Source organism: Maniola hyperantus, chromosome 21 (genome assembly GCF_902806685.2).
Source record: "Maniola hyperantus chromosome 21, iAphHyp1.2, whole genome shotgun sequence".
NCBI classification, from domain to species: Eukaryota; Metazoa; Arthropoda; class Insecta; order Lepidoptera; family Nymphalidae; genus Maniola; species Maniola hyperantus.
In genome coordinates this window covers 2,115,611-2,137,838 of record NC_048556.1, presented here as the reverse complement: position 1 = coordinate 2,137,838, position 22,228 = coordinate 2,115,611, and the positions used below count along the sequence as shown (strand labels likewise).

At 38.1% G+C, this 22,228-nt stretch overlaps 1 protein-coding gene and 1 long non-coding RNA gene across 2 annotated transcripts in view; both read left to right on the top strand.

The window, feature by feature from the left end:
* The window catches only part of LOC117992205 (uncharacterized), a 165,312-nt gene that overhangs the window by 107,971 nt on the left and 35,113 nt on the right, over positions 1-22,228 (top strand). Inside the window, exon 2 of the mRNA XM_034979864.2 lies at positions 21,614-21,930. Within this exon, the coding sequence (XP_034835755.1) occupies positions 21,614-21,930 (317 nt within the window). The remainder of the gene's footprint in view (positions 1-21,613; positions 21,931-22,228) is intronic.
* Positions 15,098-17,591, top strand: LOC117992203 (uncharacterized). Its single transcript, XR_011237953.1, has 2 exons — positions 15,098-15,239; positions 16,374-17,591. It is a non-coding gene; the product is annotated as an uncharacterized lncRNA (long non-coding RNA).

Sequence of the window (22,228 nt, the reverse complement as noted above, 5' to 3'; positions counted from 1 at the left end):
GGGATGATTATATTGATACCATATTCAATGATATTGACACCTTACCTGAGGATGATGACCCCCCCAATCATTGGTGAAAATCCAATTAAGGACAAACTTTTGAAAGGCAATAGCTGGACCAATGTTATTCAAGTCGCCTTGAGACTGAAAGAAGAACCCAATCGACAAGTTATAAGCCCCAATCTGGTTATAAACTCCAACCTACAAGTGCCACTAAACGGCACCCAAAGCAATCGGACAGAATCGGACGATGCAGCCGGATCATCATCCTCTGCGCCTGCGGGATGTACAATAGCTCCTACATGCTAACCAACAGAGAATGAAAAATATTACAAAAAAATTGCTACAGAGGCTGCACAATACGGCCTCTGTAAAGTGGTGGCCCCACCAAACATAAGGCCACATAGTGCTACCACAGGCTTGGACAGAGTGGTTGCTGGGGTCCAGTACCCAGCTCCCTTTTTCAAGCGCTGGGGGGAGGGGACGCGGGCCCTGTGCGCAATAAGGACCTACCTCGCCTTCCAAAGCGTATATTTTGATAGGCTACTCTTGGTGGACGGGCTGGAAGGGAATCTTCCAAAAATGTTTAAAATTGTGCAAAAACATGGAGGCTTCAAGGAAGTATCCACGAAGAAGAAGTGGACTAGGGTTGCGGAGGAAATGGCTTTCATCAAGTTAACAAATCCAGAAAATTTTCAAAAACGCGGCAGCGGCGGAGCGCCGACCAGTGGCTGATTCACAAGATCAAGTTTACAGTCTAGTAAACAACAAAAAATTTTGGACTCCATAACGTTTTCGTATCCAGGCATGCATGTACATATGCCGCGAGTCATACTCGAACGGTTAGACATAACACCAACCAAAAAATATCAAAAAATTAAGAAAACAAAGAAAGAATCTACACGTGTATTAAGATCGATGCGTAGTCAAGCAAGACTACAGACACCTGACGACAACAGACCACTAGTCTGTGAATATAATTTACGGAGAAAGAATAACCCGGTATGAAACGAAAATGTACCCAGAAAAAGGAAGCGGGCACAAAAAAGGCAATAATGTTCAATTGCAGTATTTAAGAAACGCAAGTCGGCAGTTGAGTCAAATAAATATACAGAACCTGTCGCGTTGAACTCAAGGGATGTGGCGGGTTCCCAGACTGAGACTGACGCTTTATTAGAAGACGGTGAAGAAGAAGGGGAAGGTGTCCTCATACCGTCTTCGAGTACGCCCAGGTTTTACTTGGAACCAGTATCAGATGACTACTGCGAAGACTGGAGCATTGGGACACCTACAATAGACGATGTGGGACGAGCTGATCTTTCGTCGTGGCAAGTGCCTGCACAAGAACACCTTGCAGGGCCGCTAGTCATTGCGTATGGTTCATTAACAAAAACGGAAGACATCCAAGAACCTAGTCCAAACTCTACGGAACAGGAAGGTTCCTTTGGGGATGATTATATTGATACCATATTCAATGATATTGACACCTTACCTGAGGATGATGACCCCCCCAATCATTGGTGAAAATCCAATTAAGGACAAACTTTTGAAAGGCAATAGCTGGACCAATGTTATTCAAGTCGCCTTGAGACTGAAAGAAGAACCCAATCGACAAGTTATAAGCCCCAATCTGGTTATAAACTCCAACCTACAAGTGCCACTAAACGGCACCCAAAGCAATCGGACAGAATCGGACGATGCAGCCGGATCATCATCCTCTGCGCCTGCGGGATGTACAATAGCTCCTACATGCTAACCAACAGAGAATGAAAAATATTACAAAAAAATTGCTACAGAGGCTGCACAATACGGCCTCTGTAAAGTGGTGGCCCCACCAAACATAAGGCCATAATGTGCTACCACAGGCTTGGACAGAGTGGTTGCTGGGGTCCAGTACCCAGCCCGCTTTTTCAAGCGCTGGGGGGAGGGGACGCGGGCCCTGTGAGCAATAAGGACCTACCTCGCCTTCCAAAGCGTATATTTTGATAGGCTACTCTTGGTGGACAGGCTGGAAGATAATCTTCCAAAAATGTTTAAAATTGTGCAAAAACATGGAGGCTTCAAGGAAGTATCCATGAAGAAGAAGTGGACTAGGGTTGCGGAGGAAATGGCTTTCATCAAGTTAACAAATCCAGAAAAAAGATTGGATCAAATATAGGTTAAATATCTTTTGCCCTGTGATATACTACCCGACGAGGAGCGCAACAGTCTCAATACGAAAGTGGAGTCCAGGTGGCATACCAAGCACCAACAGCTGCAAAAGCGTGCAGACAATCCGCTGCACACCAGCGTATATTTTGATAGGCCACCCTTGGTGGACGGGCTGGAAGATAATCTTCCAAACATGTTTAAAATTGTGCAAAAACATGGAGGCTTCAAGGAAGTATCCATGAAGAAGTGGACTAGGGTTGCGGAGGAAATGGCTTTCATCAAGTTAACAAATCCAGAAAAAAGATTGGATCAAATATAAGTTAAATATCTTTTGCCCTATGATAAACTAACCGACGAGGAGCGCAACAGTCTCAATGCAAAAGAGGAGTCCAGTTGGCATACCAAGCACCAACAGCTGCAAAAGCGTGCAGAGAATCCGCTGCACACCAGCGTATATTTTGATAGGTCACCCTTGGTGGACGGGCTGGAAGATAATCTTCCAAACATGTTTAAAATTGTGCAAAAACATGGAGGCTTCAAGGAAGTATCCATGAAGAAGAAGTGGACTAGGGTTACGGAGGAAATGGCTTTCATCAAGTTAACAAATCCAGAAAAGAGATTGGATCAAATACACTTTAAATATCTTTTGCCTTATGATATACTAACCGACGAGGAGCGCAAGTCTCAATACGAAAGTGGAGTCCAGGTGGCATACCAAGCACCAACAGCTGCAAAAGCGTGCAGACAATCCGCTGCACACCAGAAAGGTGTTCTTGGACGAGTCGGAGGAGTCCTCGGATGAGGGCGAGCTTAGCGAAGAGGAGATTAACGTACGCAAAGCCATCCTCGACGTCAAGGAGTGCGTCAATCCTGGCCGCCGCCAGACATAAGTTCCACACCAACTGCCGCGGCAAACGCAGCATAAGCTAGTTTCGTACTTTTAAAAAATCGTTAAAAATAAACAAATATGTGTAAAATAAAATTGCATAGGTAAGTGGCACAAATAATAAAATTAATTTCATTTAATTTTATCGATATCGATAAAATGCATCCCTATCGCACGGTAGCCGCTCCGCCCACGATATGACACTCGTCACAAATCACAACATAGACTATAGACTAGTATATATACACTATAGAGGCTCGCTTTGTGTTTCATGGTCGCAGTAACTGCTTTACCCGTAGAGCCTCAATAGCTCAACGGGTAAAGCAGTGGACTGAAAACCGAAAGGTCGACGGTTCAAACCCCGCCCGTTGCACTATTGTCGTGCCTACTCCTAGCATAAGCTTGACGCTTAGTTGGAGAGGAAAGGGGAATATTAGTCATTTAAAATGGCTAATATTCTTTAAAAAAAAAAAAAAAAAACTCCGGGACCGGACCGGACCGCACCAATAACTATTAATATTATCTGTTTGAAAATCTGTAAAACTATCCCCAACGTTATTTTCTTTTTGATTGTTAAAGATTGATAATATGGAAAAGTTGTTTTGAAATATTTACTACGCCGTAAACTCCTTTGATGACATACGGATCCGAAACTTGGTCGCTAACGGCGGTTACGCACCCATCCGATCCGAGTCCGTGAAAATACGGTCCAAAGTTCTCATAGAACTATTTAACTAGGTAGATATTTTTTTTATCCGTATTTTCACGGATTCGTATCGGATGAGTGTGTGACCACTCTTACTAGCAGGTCTCATAATAAAGCTCAGCATGGGCACTAATTTTATAAATACAAAACTGTGTACTTGTTTGTTGGTTTCAATCACGTCCCGGAGAGTGACTTATGCTACTTTTTATCCCGGAAAATCAAAGTATTCCCACGGGATTTTAAAAACCTAATTCCACGCGAACGAAGTCGCCGGAATCAGCTAGTACCCTTTAAAATGAAGCAAGCAGTAAGCAGATGCAAAGCACCGCAATGACATACTTTAAAGTGGATGCTAAATATCTGCGGTCGAAACCCACGGCTACCGGAATTGATTATCCCATACGGGCCAAAAATATTTTAGTGCCAATAAAATGGCGGAATTTCGAGTGCCGACTTTGTGGCAATCTTTAGGGATACGGGCTTTGAGAATTTGGCATATTGCACACGCATGTTTTCGTACGATATTTTTTGTATTTTTTCATGCGTTTTTTTTTCAAATTTATAGACTAGCGCTGGGCTGCGAACAGACCGGTTGCAAGTGATGATGCAGCCTAAGATGGAGCGCGCTTGCCTAGAAGATGCCTATTCACTCTTATCTTGAAGGTACCCATATTATAATTGGAGGGGAAAACTGATGCTGGAAGGGTGTTCCAAATCTTAGCGGTTCGAATTAGAAATGAGGAGGCAAATTGAAATCGCTTCGTGCGTGTCCGTGGAATTTCGACTACGTACGGGTGCAGACCTTGGCGATGCCTTGCGGTACGATAGTAGAAAGGTGAAGGAGGAACTAGGTTGAAAAGTTCTTCGGCACACTCTCCGAAATATGTACCGATAGACAGGCAACAAATATCGAGGAATTTAAGTACAGCAAATAAAATACTCTAACTACGAGAGTCCAAGCTAATAAAAAAGTCTCTACCCAAAAAAATTATACTTATGGATTGTAATTCAAATGAAATGGCTGTGATATACAGACGGAGAGACCGAGACTGGACTCTCGTCATCATCATCAACCGATAGACGTCCACTGCTGGACATAGGTCTCTTGTAGGGACTTCCACATGGCACGGCCTTGCGCCGCCTGAATCCAGCGGCTTCCTGCGATTCGCTTGATGTTGTTTGTCCGCAAAGTGGAGAAGTCTACCAGCACCATAAATTGATGATTATTAATAAAAAAAATTATCTTGTGTTAATTTTTGTGAAAAAAAATTTGATTGTGAATGGATGATTTGAAAATTTATATATACCTAAATCTAAGAACTTTAAGTTAGAATAAATAATTAAAAAAAGAATCCCACATGAAGTCCTTAGCGAATGCAGGTCACGAGGATGGAAACAAATATAACAATCAAGAAGAAAAAACTAAACTTATCGCTTCGCCAAACAAAAACCCCTTTATAATAGGAGCACGTGGTGTTCGTCCACAAAAAAGTGAAAAACATCTCCTTTAGAAACAAACCCAAAGACTAAAACAAAAAGATACGTAGCAGACGGAACCTCATAATAATAATTATGAAGCCAACACGTAGAAGCCGGTTGAGAAAATTAAATCGCTAGTTGTGTCGTAGGTACCTTTAAATGTAAACGAAAATAAATAACACTAAATCGCAAGGAGAAACTTATTTTCTCGATGACAAGATAATGTTATGACAAAACGTCAACGCTTTATTATTTATTATTAACCATTCTCGAAAATTCTTTCTTTATAGAGAAAATCTGAAGTTTCTAGATTTTGCTAAGCTGCTTTTAGCTGCAAGTTGATATTTTAGCCCGTAATTTTTGTAGATAGCGTTATTTTGAGTCTAACATACTGTATATACTACTACACTACCCATATTATAAATGCGAAAGTGTTTGTTGGTTTGGCCCTCAATCACGTCGTAACGGAGCAATAGATCAACTTTTTTACATGGCAATTATAAAATTCGGTATTTGACTACAAAAATTAATTATTTCTCAGTGATTATTAAATATTAGGGTCTTCCAAAATACGTGAAATCCACGTCCTTTGTTAGTTTTAAGTGTAATAACCATTTCAAGTTATCGACTAAACTAAAAAAGTACGTCATTATGTCACGTCACATTTCAGTTTTTCATGGAATATCAACTAAGCGCGTTTTGACGTTTGATAAAAGTTACTGATTTGACTAGTTGTCAAATACCGTATTAAAGACCTGAACAGTGACAAAGGCTACTTTTTATCCCGGAAAATAAAAGAGTTCCGACGGGATTATGACACACCTAAATCCACGCGCGGTGATCAGCTATTATAATATTATATCGATAATTGCTAACTACCGATTCTGTATGTTTGGTTTTACTTTTATAAACGCCATTTTTTCTAGAATGATCCGTCTATCTTTTTCATGAAATCTGTGCTAAAAGTAAAGAAACTCATGCAGACAATGAGCCGAGTGTTGCTGTCACGTCAGCCGTAATGGTTTTTGAGGCAATTATCATTTAAAAGGGTACGAGCGTAGTACGGTAGCGGAACGACTTTTGTTTTGATTTACCGTTACTCTACTACTCACATTATTTTGGCAAAATAAAAAGATTTCATTTCATTTCCACAATATGGTTTTTGCTTGCTCATTTTCAGTTATTTTCGCTTTTCATAGTCATTACTTTTTCATTATCCCAATGGGAACTGATTTTCTGGATAAAAAGTAGGATGTCCTTCTTGAGGATGATAATAATATCTTTGTATCTTTCGTCAAAATGGGTTAAACGGATGGGCCGTAAAAAGTTAAAAAACAGCCAGATGCACTTTTGCAATTGTTATTATGGATTAGTAGTACTTAGTTCTTTTTTAGGGTTTTTTACATGTACGTGAAGTTCTATTATTATAATTATACGAAGTGCTATGTCCGAAAAAATATTCATGTTGCCTAATAATAATCTATAATATAAAAATGAATCACTAAATGTGTTGGTCATCGCAAATCTCGAGAACAGCTGAACCGATTTCACTAATTCTTTTTTTATAATATTCCTTGAAGTACGAGGATGGTTCTTAAGGAGAGAAAGATTTAAAAAATTTGAATCGACTGTTAGGCGGAACGAAGTTCGCCAGGGCAGCTAGTAATAGATAAAGATAACGATTCCGAAGAGATTCGTTCCTTAAAAGGTATGAAGGGACAGGAGATGGACGAAAACGTCTTCAATCATTCAGTGGCTCTCTGAATGACATAAGTAATTATTGTTAGTGATTTCTAAGTTCATTTCGAAACCCGGTCGCGTGCGGCCGCCGCATTGTATGCAAATACTCAGACCAAACTTGTGGACTAAGAGCCAGCGCGTGCCAGACCTTCGTTATTTTATAAAAGCTGAAAGTTTCTTTGCGTATTGCCCCCAAAAGATCCGTCTTTTACGACCGATCACTGAATTAATGTTAAGGAATGTCTGGCAGGGGATGACGTGATTTCTAATAATATTATTCCGAAGAAAATATAAAAAAATTAGATTTTATACTTTGACGTAAGATTTTTTACACCTTTATTACCCGTTATCTCCCAAAGCCACCATGATCCAAACCTTTTAGTCGCTGATCGTTCCTCCCTGTGCTCGGGACAATACGCAGAGAACCTTTCAGCTTTTATAAAATAACAAAGGTCTGGCACGCGCTGGCTCTTAGTCCGTCAGAACAAACTTATTAATTATTATTGTAGTTGCACACTACATTGAATAATAATTTGCTAGACGCCAGCACATACGCCAGCCTACAAACAATGCAAGTGTTGAAAATTAAATGTAGGTATTTGGAATTGTAATATTTGTAATATTACAATTCCAAATTACAATTATTTGGTATTGTAATATTTGAAATATTGTAATATATTGAATTATTGTAATATTGATATTATTGTAAAGCTCATCTATCTATACTTTTATATTAGGTATAAAAGAAAAACTGACTGACTGACCGATCTTTCAACGCGCAGCTCAAACTACTGGACGGATCGGGCTAAAATTTGACATGCAGAGAACTATTCAGGGAGGGTACACAGGTTAAGGAGTTATATCTGTTTTTCGAGGTTAATTGTGACTGCGGAACCCTACACTGCGCGTGACCCGCCACGCACTTGGCCGGTTTTTAACTTGTTCTTGTAAATCGATTAGACTTTCAAAGCTTACAATCGTCGCTCGTGCGGTGAATTACCTCCAATCACTATGATCCCTATTGCATAAGGCTTAAGGTCTACTCCAGGTCTATTAGCGATCTTCGAATCAGCTACTATATTTCTATTTATAAGACCAATCGAGACCAGTTGCCCGGTCGTCAACTTAATTGTTGTTAAATACTTAATCTCATCTTGTCCGCCCGTATAACTGTTCAAACCAGTTCTGGCTGCACAAATAATTATTGTGATTTAAAAACCCTTGCTTGCTCCTTCGCTTTGATGTTGAAATTTGCGCTTTAAATTACTTGATAAGAAATTTTATTGGCTTTCAGTGTGTTTATGGTGTATTATCATACTCGATCTTTTTTACTATTCATTATTAGGTACTATGCATCATTCGAAGCTATTTAATTTTCATTAATTCGGTCGAATCTTCGAAATAAAATTTTCCACGAGAACAAGTTGTCGGATAAATTCTACTACATTCATAGAGTTATGATTCACTGACTTACTTATTTAATTGTTCAGTTCAGGACTATAAGAATTTAAAGAATAATAGTCAGTCTAAATACAATATTTGAAGAGACTTGGGAGAGATAGATGTGTAGGAGAGATCTAAGTTCATACTTACATAATAAAAATTAACCATGTAACACTTGTTACGTAGGGGAAGGGCTGCTGCGGCCAAAGAAACGCTGCGAGTACGGTAATAGCGTATATTTACTAATCACTATTACATTACATGATCCCCGACAACCAGCAGTAGGGTACCGAAGAGTGCCCGGTGCCGCCTCGTCGGCTGCAACTTGTTACTTGCGGACGAAGGACACAGAACATTGTACAGCTTTAAGATATATGGGGCCCAACAGCGGTGGGTGATCGCGCGTTATATTCACCTAGTGGCGCCATCTGTTATCGCCGTTGGAACTACTTCTATGTTACAACCTTTAATTAAAGAGTTAAATTAGAAAAGTAAATCTGTAATCTGTAAACCAAAGTCCAAGATATTTTTGAATAACGGATGATTTATGAAGTAGCAATTTAATTTATTCACTCCTAGATTATAATCGAAACTGAATACAAAATTCGAAAATCATCCGTTGACCTACCTAACTATGCCTTAGAAACTGAACTGGTTGGTTGGTACTTATTTCAATTATCCACTTCAAGTATTTTTTGTGGACTCATCGAATTGCTCTCTCGGAATGAGTTTAAGGGATTGACGAAATTATTGAATTGACAAATCATTCTGTGATTAATCCTATTCAAGTCCAGTCAAGTTAGTTAGAACGTGATCTGTGGGAATTTCTGTTGTTTTTTCTGGACTGTCCAGTTTTGGGTATTATTCAGTTTTGATGGTTTGAACTTATTATTTTCCGTTTCTTGAATAAATTATTTTATACTATTATTTGTAGTCATTTTCAGTATTATCTTTGTCAACTATTCTATTTACAGTCTTATATTGGTACTGATTCTGTGCGCACCTAAATTTTAGAGTATTCGCATCCTCTTATTACTAATGCATTTAGAAAAGGCCAGATACACTTTGACAGTTTTAAATTGAATTTAGAGGTGTCAAATAGAGGTGTCAAATACAGGTTCATGTGTGTATCACAATATTATCACGTGTTACAGACAAATATTTAATAATTATTAACGTTACATTATTTTGTTACAAAAAAATATTGCTTGAACCGTGAGGCGCAAGCAGAAAAATGGGTGCAAGCGATTTTCGACCTTATTGGCATACGTCAGAAAACAGCATTTTAGCAATCTATGAATTATACTGAGCAAGAATATGACAAAAAACAACTTTCTCATAACCGTCAATAAGGTCGAGATTTGCTTGCACCGATTTCACCATGAGGCGCAAGCAGATAAATGGGTGCAAGCGATTTCCGACCTTATTGACATAAGGAACAACATTTTAACAATCTATGAATGATACCTACTGAAATAGAATATGACAAAAAACAACTTTCTCATAACCGTCAATAAGGTCGAGAACTAGGGTATAGCTTGTATTTAACTCGATTGATTTAAATTTTAAATTTTACTCTTAATAGGTACCCAATCCATACCTTCGCGACAGGTCGAAATGGCAATCGGGGAGGGAATGCCCCGCACACCCGCACGGCCCCTGTGCTAACCCAGTGCGGGCGAGCGAGGGTGACGTGCGGGTGTGCGGGGTGTCACCCCCGCCTCATACCCCGATTGCCATCTCAACCTGTCGCGGACTACAGTACCTAGTACCTACCTATGTATGTAAAAATAAAAACAAGTAGAACGATAAAGCAATGTCAAGTAGATACCTACAATACAATAGGTAGGTAAGTTTACCTAGTTACCTATAAAAAAATCTTTTTAGTAGGTAACTACTATATTTATTATCATACATTTCTACATATTTATTATCATACGAATTATAAAATGATGATGATGATTTCTAAAAAGAACAATACCACTTCACGTACCTAACCTATTACCTATAATACTGAAATGTATGATAATACCTACACTTTGAAAAACATTTTCTCATACGATTTATAAAATGACGCAAGTATTTCCAAAAAGAACAAATCTACTATAATAGATATTATTAACGCGCGACACAAATCTATCACAACACAAAAATGTACCTAATCTACATTATTTTGCCTAATCTACATTACAATTATTCGCATTAAATATTTATCGACACTCAAGTTCACAAATAAATAAATCTGCATTCAAAATGTATTACGAAACAAACAAAATGATAAAAATACTAGCCGCATACTCGTATCATCACAGTCAACATGTAACAGGCCAATACGAAAATTCGATGTAATAATTATTCACCGTCGAGTCGCGACGATATTTGTATTCAGCTGTACCTAATATATTTTATTCTAATATCGTCGCTCGGTCGCGCCGCGCGCGTATCAAAGATTGAACGCCTGAGTTATTTTTTAGGAAGGATTTTCTCAAATTTTCACTACTTATTATATATTGTATTCAATTTTGTTTTAATCTAAAAACGAATATCTTGAATACATTTATATATTTAATAAATTTATTAGGTACATTATTTTTTGACACCTCTAGTATATACTATCATAGAGTTTGTTAAGATAAGACACGTTTAGTTTAATGTGGCAATTAGTGTTAGGGCAGGTCTTTTTTTATTATTTGCTTGAGTGAATAGTTTTGTTAGGCTTTTTCGAGTGGGTACCTATAATACGCGACAGGTCGAGATGGCAATCGGGGTGGGAACGCCCCGCACCTGATTCTCTTGTTTTTCTCTAAACTAAATTTAGACTATCCGCATCTTTTTGTTAAAAAGGGACGGAACATAAATTTTAAATTTCAAGACTCTAAATTTTAGTGCACACTCCAAATTTATACAATAGGCTCGCGACTGGCAGCTAAAGTTACGAAGTTTGACACTAGAGGTGTCAAAAAATAATGTACCTAATAAATTTATTAAATATATAAATGTATTCAAGATATTCGTTTTTAGATTAAAACAAAATTGAATACAATATATAATAAGTAGTGAAAATTTGAGAAAATCCTTCCTAAAAAATAACTCAGGCGTTCAATCTTTGATACGCGCGCGGCGCGACCGAGCGACGATATTAGAATAAAATATATTAGGTACAGCTGAATACAAATATCGTCGCGACTCGACGGTGAATAATTATTACATCGAATTTTCGTATTGGCCTGTTACATGTTGACTGTGATGATACGAGTATGCGGCTAGTATTTTTATCATTTTGTTTGTTTCGTAATACATTTTGAATGCAGATTTATTTATTTGTGAACTTGAGTGTCGATAAATATTTAATGCGAATAATTGTAATGTAGATTAGGCAAAATAATGTAGATTAGGTACATTTTTGTGTTGTGATAGATTTGTGTCGCGCGTTAATAATATCTATTATAGTAGATTTGTTCTTTTTGGAAATACTTGCGTCATTTTATAAATCGTATGAGAAAATGTTTTTCAAAGTGTAGGTATTATCATACATTTAAGTATTATAGGTAATAGGTTAGGTACGTGAAGTGGTATTGTTCTTTTTAGAAATCATCATCATCATTTTATAATTCGTATGATAATAAATATGTAGAAATGTATGATAATAAATATAGTAGTTACCTACTAAAAAGATTTTTTTATAGGTAACTAGGTAAACTTACCTACCTATTGTATTGTAGGTATCTACTTGACATTGCTTTATCGTTCTACTTGTTTTTATTTTTACATACATAGGTAGGTACTAGGTACTGTAGTCCGCGACAGGTTGAGATGGCAATCGGGGTATGAGGCGGGGGTGACACCCCGCACACCCGCACGTCACCCTCGCTCGCCCGCACTGGGTTAGCACAGGGGCCGTGCGGGTGTGCGGGGCATTCCCTCCCCGATTGCCATTTCGACCTGTCGCGAAGGTATGGATTGGGTACCTATTAAGAGTAAAATTTAAAATTTAAATCAATCGAGTTAAATACAAGCTATACCCTAGTTCTCGACCTTATTGACGGTTATGAGAAAGTTGTTTTTTGTCATATTCTATTTCAGTAGGTATCATTCATAGATTGTTAAAATGTTGTTCCTTATGTCAATAAGGTCGGAAATCGCTTGCACCCATTTATCTGCTTGCGCCTCATGGTGAAATCGGTGCAAGCAAATCTCGACCTTATTGACGGTTATGAGAAAGTTGTTTTTTGTCATATTCTTGCTCAGTATAATTCATAGATTGCTAAAATGCTGTTTTCTGACGTATGCCAATAAGGTCGAAAATCGCTTGCACCCATTTTTCTGCTTGCGCCTCACGGTTCAAGCAATATTTTTTTGTAACAAAATAATGTAACGTTAATAATTATTAAATATTTGTCTGTAACACGTGATAATATTGTGATACACACATGAACCTGTATTTGACACCTCTAGTATATACCTACTAGAGATGGACTATTTCACAGATAGCATGTGAAAATCCTTTTCATATATCTAAGCACTAGCTAGCTGAGCCTGTGAAAAATCACGAAGCAAAATATCACAATATTTCAATATTATGTTCTACATTTATTCCCGCTTTATTTTTTTAATTTCACGCCTGCAAAGTCATTGGTCCCGCCCGAGCTAAGAAGAGTATCCGAGTGAAAATAATAGAAAGAGAAAACATAGAAAATGTAGAAAACGTTTTCACACTTACAATAAAGTGAGAAAATTTATTTTCCGTGAAAAACTGTCTGTGAAATATTTTTAGCGTTATTGATCGTGATCATAAATTCCTATTTAAATTAACGTAGCAAACGAAGTGCGAGAATTAAAAAAATCACTTTCCGTAAAAATTACCTGTGAGGTGAAATCCCTGTGAGGAAAAAATAATTTCCCCAAATGAAAATGATTTCAAAGTAACAATGATCTCTATCTCTGGACTACAGAGTATATACACCATAGTTGACGCAGCTTATCTCCCATCGATGCTTGATTTATGGGGGTCATAAACTGACCGTTTTATAGTGGCCAAGTGTTTAATGCCATAGCCTTGTTTATATTGAAACCAAGTGTCTATTGAAGTTTAGAGCTTTTATTTTATTGGATTCTTTTACTAAGGTTAGTGATGAAAGTTTGTTTATGTAATTTCGGATTGATCTTAGCGATTTGCCATTTATTGTTTCTTCATTTTTATTTTATTCATTTATTTGTAATCAACAGCGTTACAGATAATATAATTTTACATAAAATAAGGCCAAATGAATCCAGCGGCTCCCTGCGACTCGTCTGATGTCGTCCGTCCACCTTGTGGGGTCTTCCAACTCTGCGTCTTTCGGTGCGAGGTCGCCATTCCGGCACCTTGGGACCCCAACGTTTTAAAGAAATGTTTTTCTTACGAGAGAAGTTGTTCAAAATCATTTTCTATATTATTTTTTTGTAACCAATCACATAGGTATTGTTTTTTGTAACCAATTACATAAGTATTATTTTTTTGTAACCAATCACATAAGTACCTATTATTTTTTTGTAACTAATCACATAAGTATTATTTATTTGTAACCAATCACATAAGTATTATTTTTTTGTAACCAATCACATAAGTATTATTTTTTTGTAACCAATCACATAAGTAGGTACAGCCGTAGACCGTAGTACATTCGTCTCGCAATGAAACGCTAAGAAATTACATACATAGGTCCTTTAGACCCCTCATTATCTTATCCTAAGCCCTAACCCGTTCATTATTAGAATTACACACGTATTAGCAAATCAAAGTACCGCAAGCGATGTCAGGTGGTGAAATAGGATTAGTTATTTTCCGTGATCCTTAATTATAAGTATTCATTTATCAGATACTACCTACGTGTGCTACTATGCTAAAAAAACTCTGAAGTCATCTTCGGAAAATCAAAGAGTTCCCACGGGACGTAGAAGTCCACGCGGACGAAGTCGCGGTCATCAATTAATAATAATAATTAATAGTTAATTAGACCGTAAGCAGTAGAATACAAAGCAATAAAGTTGCCGGTATTAATAAACAATAATAATTAATCACTTAGTTACTTATACTTAATACCTACTAGCTAGCTAGGTACTAAATACCTTCTAGGCAGTAGGTACATAGTAATAAAACCAGTAGGTATTCTATACTGCAACAAGTAATCACGCAAAGAAAAATCCATACCACAATAAAGACTGCAAATGATAGTTGAAAATATAAATAATAATAATAGTGTGTATAGTAGTAACGTAGGATCTAGAAACACCTGTGTTACGCATCGAATAAAAAACTTCTGGCCTGCGCACTGAGACAGAATTGTGTGGACCTACTTTAGCTACAGCCTAAGAGCGTGTCCACACGGCGCGTTGCGTTGCGTTGCGTCGTCGCAACGCAAATATTTTGACGCATAGCCGGCCACACGGGCGCTGCAGCGTTACTATGACGCAGTCAACGTTCCGTCGGCGCAGCGGCGACGCACAGTTGCGGCAAGTATTTTGAAAAAAATTCGCAGTCAGTCTATAGCAAATCATGGATCGGAAAAGACGTCTAGCATTGCTCCTATTACTACGTCACCGCCGAAATCGACGCAAGATCACAAGACGGTACTGGATCAGTCCTTTCATTTCATTAAGAAATCGTGATGGACAGTTTTTTTTTTTAGAATATCGGGAGTTGCTATTAGACGAAAAGAAGTTTTATAATTTTTTTAGAATGAGTGTATCCAGCTTCGAATGTTTATTGAAGTCCTTAGAACCACACATACGAAAAAACTATACTAATATGAGGAATCCAGTGGAACCAGTAGAAATGCTGGGAATCACTTTAAGGTAACTATATAAATATATTTAAGTAATAAAAATATAACAGTTTTTTTGGTTTGTTTAATTAGTAATCAACTCACAAATAATCAGCAATTGTCATAATTTTAAATTTAGACATTATTTAAGAGAGTAATCAACTCACAAATAATCAGCAATTGTCATAATTTTAAATTTAGACATTATTTAAGAGAGATATCATCCAGTAATTACAAATTAGAAAAATCGTATTCAGTTTCTTCACTTGCTTGAGATGTTTCTGGAGATGTAATTGAATTATTAAAATCAGAAATGTATGTACTTTGAAAATTTGCTGTTTGATACCCATATGGTGGTTGGTGAGACGTTGATGGGCCACTCACATATGATGATGTTTGTCCATACCGCATTTCATCTATAATTTGTATAACTTTACTTTGGAAACGGAGAGTTTCTCGGTCGGAAAATTCTTGAATAGATGGCAATATAGCTCTGAAAAAGGACATATGGCGATTTTCCGGCTCCTTGAGAAGTTTTAGTCCTTCTCTTTCAAACTCATCCATTTGCATTGCCCTTTTGCGCGCGACTGGAACATAGCGCGGAGTGTTGTCTGTGGTAATGTCATCATTTGTAGACGTAGATTCATTGTTGATTTCTCTAGGCGAGTCTAAGCTAGATTCGGTGGCATTTTGTTCCACTTTTCTCAAAAAAAGGAGTTGATTGTATAAATGATACTTCTTCAGTTTCGTAGCGCCCGAGCCCGATTTTGATGCTTCTTTTAATTTTTTTGAATATCTGAAGTAATTATCTTTTACACTTCTCCATTTTTTTATTAAATCATTACCTGCAAAACCAATAGTAAACATGATTTAATAATTTATACATAGTGAATTTCTCGATAAAATTTAATGACATATTCAGATATCGTTAACAAACACTATGTGACCGACTCTGGAATCGTGAAAATATAACAGCTGTTACATACAAAAAGCAATACCTACTGAATCAAAATGTATGCAACAGCTGCTATTTTTTTCGCGATTCCAGAATTAATTGGTTACATAGAGAAAGTTATTTGCTATCGATGTCTGAATATGTCAGTATTTTTTTTCGGGTATCTATCTATCTCATAAATGCATATTATAATAATTATTTTCTTTTCAGATACCTAGGAAGTGGAAATTCAATAACTGATTTACATTTCAAATTCAAACGGGGAAAATCTACTATTGCATATATAATACAAAGAGTTTGTCGTGCTATATGGACCAATCTTCTTCGAGACAACATCCCTGAACTGACAACTGAAAGTTTCCAAACAATAGCGAGGGGTTTTGATGTAAAGGCAAATTTTCCTCAATGTGTTGGTGCCATCGACGGCAAACATATCCGCGTGTGTAATCCTGCAAATAGTGGCTCACTTTTTTTTAATTATAAAGCCTTTTTTTCGATTGTGTTGCTAGCTATTGTGGATTCAAATTACAAATTCGTATTTGTCGACATCGGTGCATACGGAAAAGAATGCGATTCAACCATATTACAAAATTCTAAACTGTACGAGCTAATGATTAACAACAACTTACCACTACCTCAACCCCAGCCACTCTCTGGTAGCAATATACCAACCCCGTATGTATTTGTGGGTGACGAAGCTTTTGGACTGAGCAAACATATTATGCGTCCATATGGCGGTCAAAATCTCGACTTACAACAAAAGGTTTTCAATTACCGTCTAAGCAGAGCCAGAAGATATGTCGAATGCGCTTTTGGGATTATGGCTAACAAATGGCGCATTTTTCACAGACCGATAGACGTGTCCTATGACTTCGCTACTGACATTATAAAAGCATGTTGTGTATTACACAATTTTGTCGCTGATCGAGATGGTTTTAGACAAAGAGATAAATTTGCTATAAGTGTTGATGAATTTCTCCCAATACAACCCGTACATGAAGAACAGACAGCACCGAATGTCATAAGACAGCAATATGCGACCTATTTTATGACTAGAGGAACTCTGCCTTGGCAGCTAAATAAGGTATAATTGTATTATGAGGGTTTTCAAGATTTTCTTGCACCGCCAATTCCGCGATCAGTAAAAAAATAATATTTTATACCTACTCAGCGTAGTCTAGGTTAGTTTTGAGCTAAGTAATAAAATAGTACTCACGCTAATCTAAATTCCCTAAGTTTTAAAATTTTAGAGTGTCGAGATATTAATTTTGTACTGATCGCGGAATTGGCGGTGCAAGAAAATCTTGAAAGCCCTCTTAAATAAAAAAAACATAAATATCTGTACTGTGAACTCACCAACTTTATTTTTTCGTTCAGCTGTGAAATTCTCGTAATCAGGAAATAAAACTTTTGATATGTCTTCCCAGGCTTTTGTTTTTAAATTTTTATTTTTAAAATCTACGTTTGACTTGTCCCATATAATTTCCCTTTCCTGTATCAATGTAATCAAGTAATCTATGTCAATTTCTTCAATGGTATTCATTTTACCCTGCAAATAAAACTAATTACCCTGCAAATAAAACTAAATACAAAAACGTAAACGTAAAACGAAATGAGCTTCCGTGTATCCTCTCTGTCAACGCACAAGCAACTGAGCGCTGACGCTCCGACGTCGCACGAGTACACCCCCTCCCGCTTCGTCTCGGGGGCTGCTGTCCGTCATGTGTGCGTTGCGACGACGCAGCGCGCCGTGTGAACACCTTGGTTATTTGTATGTAAAACAACGCAGTGGTAGCGCTGCGTCGACGCAACGCTGACGCAACGCGCCGTGTGGACTGGCTCTAACACGATGCGTTGCGGCGCCGCACCGCAAAGATTTCACCGTATCAGCGAGCACACGAGCGGTGCGGCGCCGCAACGTTGTTATGTCGCAGCGGTGCCGTAGCAGCGTTGCACAGTATGTTAATAAAAACAACAGCGGTGCCGCTCCGACGCGACGTCGCAACGCATTCGTCCCTCCCCGCCTCGTCTCGGTGGTTGCAAGTCCGGTGCGGCGCCGGAGCGCATCGTGTGACATGCCACAGATATTTCTATGTAAGACGACGCAGCGACACCGCTCCGACGCCGCAACGCCGCCGCAACGCATCGTGTGCCCCCGCTCTAAGTCTGAGACCACAGCACTGCGATGCGGCGCCAGGTTGTAAAAATCGACAATCGCACAATGCACTCTGCAAATTTCCGATGCGGTGCCGCACCGTACAAATTTCCGATGCGACGACGTATTCTCGGTCAGTAGGTGTCCACACCTCTCTGTGTGTTATTCTGTGCTGTGTGTGTTTTTCTTGATGCGTCTTAACGCAATTAGAAGTAGGATACGTGTAGTGCGGTCCATGGCTCACTAGAAATTGATGCTCAGAGTTTTCTCGTACAATGCCGTAAGCGATGAAATTTTTGCGTCAACGCATCGAATTGCGATGCGATGTCGTATCGCCATGCGATCCGATAAGCTAGTATTAGAAAATACCCATTAATTATAAATCACGAGATGATCCAATAATAGCAATACATATTGTATCACGTGTGATTACAATAGTAAACAATACTTATGTAACGCGAAACGCAAGTGTGCGGTTACTCAACGAACCGTATCCACCATAGGATAGTCATTGCACTTTAGAGCGGGACAGCTGGTGTCCTGTCTCGTTCGCACAGCGGCCGGTCCTGCACGTGTGTCAAGACTAGGGTTGCCATCCTGCCGGGTTTCCCCGGATTTGTCCTAGTTTGGATAGCGTCTGGGAAGCATCCGGGAGGGGGTTTCCTACTATCACAGAAATCAGAATACTTCACAGTACCTATAGCCGTTGGTAGTTTGAGATGATCATCAGGGTATGAGGCGGGGGGACACCCCGCACTCTCTCGGTTTGATTACGTATCTCGCGACAGGCTTGCGACAGGCGTAAATCTCGCAATCATTGCTGTCAAACGTCCGGCTAGAGAGAGACAGCAATAGTCACAAAGCAAAATAAGAAGAAGAGGAAGAGAGACAGCAAATGAACTGTCGGATTGCTACTGTTGTTGCTGTCGCTACTGCAATGTTTTACGTAATCACCCCGCCGCACGTCGCCGCCGCGGGTTATCGCAAGGGCTGTGAGGGTGTGCAGGCATTCCCTTCCCGATAGCCATCTCGACCTGTCGCGTACTATAGTTTGAAAAACGTCACATTCGTATAAGTAACAGAAACAACGCTCTACGAAGCCGATACCTCTTTCTAAAGGTCGATGTACAATATTTTCTGCCAGCTACTGTATTTGTGTTACTTTTTAAGTATAATAATATGTACGCTTTTATTTAATTTTAAGTAAAAAAAAGAAAATACAGCTATTTCCGGCTTTTAATAATGCTTGAAAGTCCGGAGTTTTCGAGCTTAGATTGTCAAGATGGCAACCCTAGTCAAGAGTCATGACAAAACGGGTTTCGTCTGAGGACGGCACAAGGTTTCATTAATTTGTGTTTCTCATTCTGGACCTTCTGGATATTATGGACTATTCTAGATATTTCTACCTTTTTTTTAATAGAAAGAGCGAGCAAACGAGCACGCGGGTCACCTGATGTTAAGTGATTACCGCCGCCCCTGAACATTTCAAGCACCAGCGGAACTGCTGTCCGTCTTTCCTTTCGAGGTACGGAACCCAAAAAAAAAGGAGAAAAGGGTTTTTATACGTTCATAAATAGATCAATAAATACACTAAGTAATTCATTGACTGAGTAGGAGACTGATTTTCATTAAGAATCAAAATATAATAAAAAAAATAGGAAAAGAAAAGAACTTTAAAAAAAAAAAAACTCTTTGACCATAAAACTTCATATTGTATTCACAATTTTTTCAAATACCCAAAATGGATGGCTATCCATAAATCCAAAAAAAAATCCTGACTTATTTTCCTCTAAATCTACCCAGATAGGTATTAAAGAGTAACATTTACTTTCACTCAATAATGACCTCTACAGTTATTCGTTTACAAACTAATTTCCTTCCACACTATTATCCTTTCGCCGGCCGTACAATCGCCAGAAGCAAAATGCTACCGTAGACCATTTTTTAATCAACATAATCGATTCTTGGATAGCTATTAAACATTTTGCTTTTATTTACTGTACGTTAGTATAAGATTTTATGTATTACCAGCGATAGTATTCGAGTGTCGAAAACCTTCCGCATTATAGTAAACTGGATCTTAACCACCTTGTTTTAAAGCTCAAGTTTGTCTACACATCTACAGCTAGCGCTCCAAGCGGAAACGTTGCGAAATTAAAATCAGTGGCATTGAATTTTTGACTTCAATTCAAGGCTCTTTAGGTTCATTTTACTTTAACGGTATTGTGTTTCGACTATCGAATTCTAGCAACGTGAGACGTAAAATCCTACCTACTGCTAGTATTTAGTTTAAGGGAACAGGTTTTTGGAATTGCTTCGAGCTTAGTTTTTAAACTGTTTTAAAGATTTTGTTTTGATATTATGAATACCTACTATATACCCATTACGTATGTGTTTTTTTTCCTGTTCTCTTTCTTAACTAAGTTGTAGTTTATGAATGTTAGCTGTAATGGAAGAACTATGTTAAAATTTAATTTAATTTCCGCTTGAATCATTATTTGTGAACATATTATATGAAAAGACTAGCTTTTCTTACCTCAACTAGGTCGGTATATTTGCGACGATGACGTATAGATTTTATATAAATCACATCCCAAAATCCTGCCTTGGCTATGGTGTTTAATAGTTTTAACTTAATAGGTTTTCTGTGGTTATGGTTTATGTGTGTTATCTATACATAGGTATTTACCTATTATACAAAGACTTGTCCTGACTGACTGACTGACCGATCTATCAACGGACAGTTAAACCGATGGGTTAGAAACTTCAAATTTTGAGACCAAATTCCTTTTATTACATTTATAGGCGCTCACTAAAACAGTTTTTCCGGAAATTCCCTAGGGAAGTTAATAATAGGGAATAAAAGTTTGTATGAAAGTCTAATATTTCAAGTTATATCTTTGAATGTAGATAATGATGGTGATTTTTTTTGTTATTAGATTCAATATCAAAATCAAATTATTTATATAAAGTAGGTATACTTCACGACAGGTCGACATAGCAATCGAGGTATGAGGAGGGGGGCGAACTATGGGTTTTATTATACACTTTCTGACTGTCAATTATTGTTGCAAGATGATGTACAATGGTGATAATTAATTACGCAAACTTAAAACTAAAGCTACGAGGGTATCAAACGCGCCCAGGTCTGAGAAGAGCCCACAACAAACTAAAATGTTTTTTTAAGATGATGATAATTGATGAAAGATTTATAATGATAAATCCAATCCAATCCAATCCATTTTCCAATACAAAACATTAAACAACCAATTTAATTAAAAACATTTGTTCACAGATCGGCCCTATTCGGAGTCAGATATAGAAAGAGCACCACCCCCCCTCCAGCAATGCCGGCGCTCAGCATCATCACCCCCCTTGACCTTGACCTTCGACAGTGACCTGGAGGACGACGTCTTCCTCCCAAGATCAGACCCTGGCAACGACAGGTTCTCAACAACCAACCTGGAGATATTTAGATATGGGAGAACACCAGCTGGAGTGTTATTAAGTCCAAGAAGGGAAAGGTCGTTTAACTTTTCGGTGACCAGTGAGAAGCATTGGAGGGATAAGGGGGGGACGGATGTGGCAGATGGGGTCATAGATGCTGATGTTGTAAGTACAGATTTATTTATTTAGTTTTTTATCGTTGACTAGTTTATGCTCGCGACTTCATCCGCGTGAACTACACAAATTTTAAACCCGTATTTCACCCCCTTAGGGTTTGAGTTTTCAAAAATCCTTTCTTAGCGGATGCCTACGTCATAGAAGCTATCTGCATGCCAAATTTTAGCCAGATCCGTCCAGTAGTTTGAGCTGTGCGTTGATAGATCAGTCAGTCAGTTACCTTTTTCTTTTATATACATACTAGTAAAATATAAATGGGTAGTCACAGATTTTTATAAAACAAATA